We start from the raw sequence: 6000 nt of genomic DNA on the forward strand, positions 1-6000 counted from the left end.
GGTTCAATTGACTCTTTCTATATCTCAGATAGAATAGGAATGACAAATAAATGGGAGGATGGGTAGAAGATAAAATAATCCTGGAGCAGTTCATATCAGAACCAAATAGCTCTCACATGATTATTTCACAGCATAATTAGAAGAATCTGTCAGTTACCTGTTTTATCCAGGGCTGGGGACGACCCACCAAGTTTTGGAATGAACGCCAGGTGATGCCTATGAGCTGATGACCAAAAGAGGTAACATAGGTGATCTCCTCCCTGAATAAGCTCTTCTTGTTCTGATCATTTGAGAGTCGTTCTAGTTCAGATTTTGTTTCTCCACAGATGGGGGATTTTTCATAAAATGCTTCTATGACTGACTTTTCATTCGTTGAAGGCATTTCAGTGTTGTTGGCTGGAATAAAAATGGATAACAGGCCTCAGATTACTACCTCATTAGTAACAGATTACTACCAGTTTTACCAGGTTTTCTGTGAACTCTTATTTGTATAACTCCTAAATTCTGAAACTTGAGTACAAAAAACCCAACATAATCACTTGTAAATTAGATAAAAATACTCACAGTATTCACTGACAACTAAATTTATTTGGTCACCACATTAATATGTAAATTCACTAGGCTGTGTTTTAATGAGCTACTGCATTGCTAATCCTTAACCAACTTAATTTGGCAAAAATATGGAAATATTAGAGATTCACATACCTTCTGACTTTTGCTTTATTATACCATTAATGACATCAAAGAAGACTTCAGCAGGATTGGCATAGTGCTCACAGCTGTAACCTAGAAAAGATACCAGCAAGAACGCCACATAGGTCTTGGAAAATAGAGCAGACTCAGTAAGTCTGATGGAGGTAAGGCTAGGGAAGACTGACTCAATAACTTCTTTCTCCTTGCTCTCTTTTCGTCTCACTGATTTATCCTTTCCTCTTATACATTTAGTCCTACAATATTTCATACACTCTGTCCCCAAGTTAAAAAGAAATATTCCAAAACATTTTTGAAATCTATAGACCATCTTATATTAATCCTTACTTCTCATAAATCTTTGAACCCCAAGTAGCTTTCAATATGTCTTAGTGCTTATTAGCACTTCTTCAAAAATCTAAATATAGGTCCAAGAAAAAATATTGTTTCTTGTGAACTTTTAGTTCATGTAAAGAATGCTGAAACAGCAATATGCATATCAGCAAGGACTGCTTGGCTACCTACTAAATCCAGAGATCCAAAAAATCACCTCTCAAGCTGCCATAATCCTAGATAGACAAGAAATTCCCATAGAAGCTTTATCAACAGAATGTGACCAGCACAGCACACCTGAGCTCTCACCTCAACTTCCTGTGGCACAATCATCTAAACTTGACCTATGCTTGACTCTTTAGTTCATCTTCCCTGGATTCCCCAGATTCACATGTGTTTGATTATTTTTAAACAACAAAGATTTAATAAAAACAAATTGAGAAAGATAATATCAACAATTTGATTTAGGGTCATGGAGAAACATCTATAATAATACCCAAAAACTTCTAAAAAGAAGAAGATGGATAAGCCATTAAAGAAATCATAATATTTAATCTGAAATAGAACCAAGCAGCCTGGAATGTTTGGTCCATTAATGTCAGATTCAGGGCCAGCCATTCCACGCAAGACCACATCACTTAAGACCTACATCTTCAAACTAGAGTTACTAGAAAATGCAGCAGCACCTCATGAACCCTCAGGAAGGCAGAGCAAGATCATGTGTCAGGGGAAATACTGGACAACAACAATCTGTTACATGGTCCAAAAGGCAATGATTCGGGACTTTTAAAAAATGTTCAACCGACAAAATAACTAGCTGTAAATCCAACATGTTAATTACTTAACTGTAAGGGAAAGGTCACCACAACTGGGAATAGAACAGGCAATGAATTGCCCATGAGAAATACACGTGTATTCCCCCGCCACCCCCCCACACACACTATGCATACTCACATAGGAGAAGAGAAAGAGAGAGCCCTGAACAATAAGCAAGTGCTGCAAAATGAGGGAACACTCTGGCACCAAACTGATCAAAAATGCTTTAGGGTGGTGAAAATCCAGTTAGGTCTATGCAAAGACCAAGCAGCACTGTTGCTACCCCCTCTGCTCTCCCCAGGAGTCTATGAATGAAGGATCATGCATGAAAAGGTCAACTACACCTGCTGATTTGAAGTACTCCAAAGCCATCTTAGCAGGACCATGGTACATTAGTTTTCCTGAGGCCAATATGGTGAGGCTGTCAAATAGCTGGACGATGGAATACTGAGGCTGATAAATAGAGAAGATGATTGTTCGTCCCTGCTCTGAAAGGCTAAGTGAAAAAGGGAAAATAATGAATTATTAAACTTCAAAAAAATACTTTATTCGTGTCAGTAGAGCATTTTCTCTCAGTTCAACTTGATCTCGTCCCACAAACTTCTCATTTCAATTCATATTATATACTTGGTGTTAGCACAAAAGGACAAGGCTGGGTGCAAACTTCATGGATCATTTCAGCCTTTTATTCCAGAAGGGGATTACATTCACAGGAATGGACCCACTCTTCTGGTGGAAATTGAGCCCCTGGACAAAGGAGGCTTCTGGGCTTATATAAGCTATACTGAGAGGTGACTTAATTAATGATCTTATTAGTTTGGGGCACTTAGGAATTTGGGGTATGACATACTGGGTGAAATGGGAGAGATCTAGGGTCAGTGGTCAGTTTGGGCACTCAGGAAATAGGTTTGTGAGAATTTGAAAATTTGTTTTTACTGGGAAATATTTTTACTTGGGGAAGAATGGAGGGTCTGGGGTCAGCGTACAGTGCTTGTCTCTTTCCCTTCAGGGTCCTACTGTACTGTCACTGGGAAAGGGTTTATTTGGGGAAGGATTAATGCTTTGGCTTCCTTTCTAGGGATTGTTCTGTCACTGGGAAGAATGAACTGGGAAAGGATCAATGCCCTTAATGTGCTAATTTTCTTTTTACATCCTCTGTCCAAGCCATACTATTTTAGGGTTTGTCATATTCCATATCTCATACTTGGAAACCGGGGAACCTAAATTTAATCTTTTTTAAAGAAGATAAAGATTCTTAAAATTTGATGCATCAACAGTCTAGAATTGGCTAGAATTTTAGTGAAAATGCAGGTTCCTATATAGTCTTCCCAGACAGTGAATTACAATATCTGGAGTTATGTATAGGAAATCTGTATTATTAATAAGCATCACAGATAATCTCATTTTGAGGAGTAGTTATGGACCAATGATTAAAAGAATATCATATAACGAATTCTCATTGATCATTTAACTATTCTGGCTCATTAGGAATTGGTTTTCACTTCTATCCTCATGATATATTATTACTAAGCACTCAGAATATCTTCACTAAATGCTTTAGAGTTAAACTCATTTCCATTTACAAAATGTTGTTATAAGGCAGTTCTAATATTATCATTTCCCTCCATTTTACAGATAAGGCTTAAAGGTCAAGCAACTGAAAAGGGACTCACAGTTACTAAGGGGCAAGTTTGGGATCTGAGCTCTGAACTAATGCTAAGCTAGGAACACTGCTAAACTATCTTTTATAGAAGTTATTACTTATGGGTAGAAGAAACAAAGGCCACAGTCACTATTCAAAACAGTTATTTAAATTATTTTAAGAGAAGAATCATTTTAATTTAAAAATTTGATAAGCACCTTGTGCATCTAGCAATGTATCCAAGAATGTTCTGATTCAATGAGAAACACAAGATAGGAATCTGTAATTTCAATATGATGATTAGAAGTAGCTAATGGTTCCTTGTAAACAAACAGAGGGTTACAACCCAGTCTTAAAATAATATAAGTAGAATATTGAAAGCACTAACAGGAGTGAGTTAAGAAAAGAGATACTCACGGTTAAAGAACAAGGTGAACAAAGAGTAAAGTGAACAGGTCTATTCTGAAAGTACCAGAAGCAGTTCTGTGTCACACAATAAGCAGTGCTTATGTGTGTGCTTGTCTTGGTGTTGTGTTGGGTGAAAAAGATAACTAAAGTGAGGAGCAAAACAAACTCATGATGAACCCTTCACTTAGAAACTGCAACTTTAAAGACCATAATGAGTTGGGAAATGTCTGGAAGATGGAAATGGGATTGCTTGGGAGCCATGTCATTCAATGAGTGCTGAGTGTAAATAGACGGTATGGAGAAGCGGTGAAATCTGAATAGCCCTGGATTGAATCCTGGCAAGCCATGCTTATTGCCTGGGGAGTGCAGACAGTGGTGTGGCCTCCCTCATTGGAATCTGGAGTAGGTAGTATTTTCAGTGGAAGGGCATGATGGCAGAAAAAAAACTATGTAGGGAGCACCAGAGAGAGCAGGAGGGGCTATAGACGCAGTGAAGTATGACAGTGAGGAATCCAGGTGAGAAAAGCAGGATTTCATCTGTATTATATTTGCATCCTTTCTGTCAGTATGAAATATTTTTCTATATTTTTAAAGATGATGTCTAAATCTTAGCTATTGAAAATTTTCTTACAGGTGATCCCTCATATTTTTCTTTCTTGTAAGAGGAAAGTCATTTCTTTCATCTCATTCTTCCACATCTTCAAGCCCCAAATCTCAGCAGTTTGTCTCCATCCTCCCATCCCAAGTCTAATCCTGATCTGATCCTGTTGAGTCCCTTGAAAACAGACCCAGAAACTGCCCAATTCTCACCATGATTATCGTAGTCAAAGCTCCATCCTCCTTCAGCAACTCCTTCATGGGGTCCTCCCTCACCCTTGCCCAACTGCACAGTATTCTCCACAGTCATTGCGCTGCTCTAAAACTCTCAAACCATCCCCATGTCCCCTAGGGACAGGAAAAGCACACATCTGAGATGGCCTATGAGATCTATGCAATCTGCCAAGAGCCCAACTCCACCTCATATCCTAATCCACCTGTGATGGTCTGAACTGGGTCCTCCCCAAACTCAGGTGTTGAAGCCATATCCCCTAGTGCCACAAAATGTGGCCACATTGGACACAGCACCTTTGAAGATGTTATTAAAGTTAAATGTGGTCTTCAAAAGTCCCTCATCTGCCTTTCCAATTAGGAGCAAATTAGGACAAAGACACACAATGAAGTTGATGGCCATCTACAAGCCAAGGAGAGAGGCTAAGGAAGAAACAACCCTGAGGATGCATTGATCTCAAATTTCTACTTCCAGAGCCATAAGAAAATTAAATTTTTTTGTTAAGCCCCCAGCCAACCTCTACTACCTTTAGTCCATGGGTCTGTCCCTCTGGCCTCTCTGATGTCCACACACCAGATATGACCTGCCTCAGGGCCACTACTTCTTACAACCAGAACTCTCTTCTGAATTTACAGTACATCTCTCTCTCTCTCTCTCTCTCTCTCTCTCTCTCTCTCTCTCAGCTCATGTGTCACATGCTTGTGGTCTTACCTGACCTTTCTGCTATTTTAAAAGCTTCCCAACTTTACATGAACTTCCTTCCCTTTGCTCTTGTTTCATCTTTCTTGAACCACTTCTTGTTTATTGACTGTATTCCACTAACCAAGAGGAGCACTTTTTTAGATTCTGAATCCTCTGCACCAAGAATACCAGGTGAACAGATAGTAAATAAATTAAAAAACAACGTTGCCATAGCATTTACCTTTTCAGGAGTTTAATGACCTTATATGCTGTGTTCCAGTCTAAACCAGTTGTGGGCTCATCCAGGAACAAGTGCTGGGAGCCATTAGCCAAGTAGGTATGACAATTTCCTTGCCAGCGTACCCCATGTTGCTGACATTTTGCAGTGACATTGAATGTAGTTGACCTTGCTCAAGGACCAGGGCGGATTAGGGTGTTCCCGGTTCAACATAATCGTGTTTAGGGCGTTCCCAGTTTAGGTTCCAGGTTTAAGGTTTAAGATTATTCCTGCTGGGAATAGGGCGTATCCTGCTGCCTGAGTTCCCCTTGAGTTCTCACGGGATTCAGACAGTATATTTTGGGAGACAGAAGCCCAGTGGAG

At 39.4% G+C, this 6000-nt stretch overlaps 1 protein-coding gene across 1 annotated transcript in view; it reads right to left on the reverse strand.

Annotated features, from left to right (window-relative positions):
• LOC107153638 (broad substrate specificity ATP-binding cassette transporter ABCG2-like) overlaps positions 1–6000 on the reverse strand; it is a 40180-nt gene that overhangs the window by 18416 nt on the left and 15764 nt on the right. The window contains exons 7-10 of the mRNA XM_015499173.1: positions 5641–5712; positions 2184–2335; positions 706–786; positions 158–396 (exon numbers count right to left, since the gene is read on the reverse strand). Coding sequence (XP_015354659.1) covers positions 158–396; positions 706–786; positions 2184–2335; positions 5641–5712 — 544 coding nt within the window. The remainder of the gene's footprint in view (positions 1–157; positions 397–705; positions 787–2183; positions 2336–5640; positions 5713–6000) is intronic.

The sequence above is a fragment of the Marmota marmota genome, unplaced genomic scaffold (assembly GCF_001458135.2).
Source record: "Marmota marmota marmota unplaced genomic scaffold, marMar, whole genome shotgun sequence".
In the NCBI taxonomy this organism is placed as follows: Eukaryota; Metazoa; Chordata; class Mammalia; order Rodentia; family Sciuridae; genus Marmota; species Marmota marmota.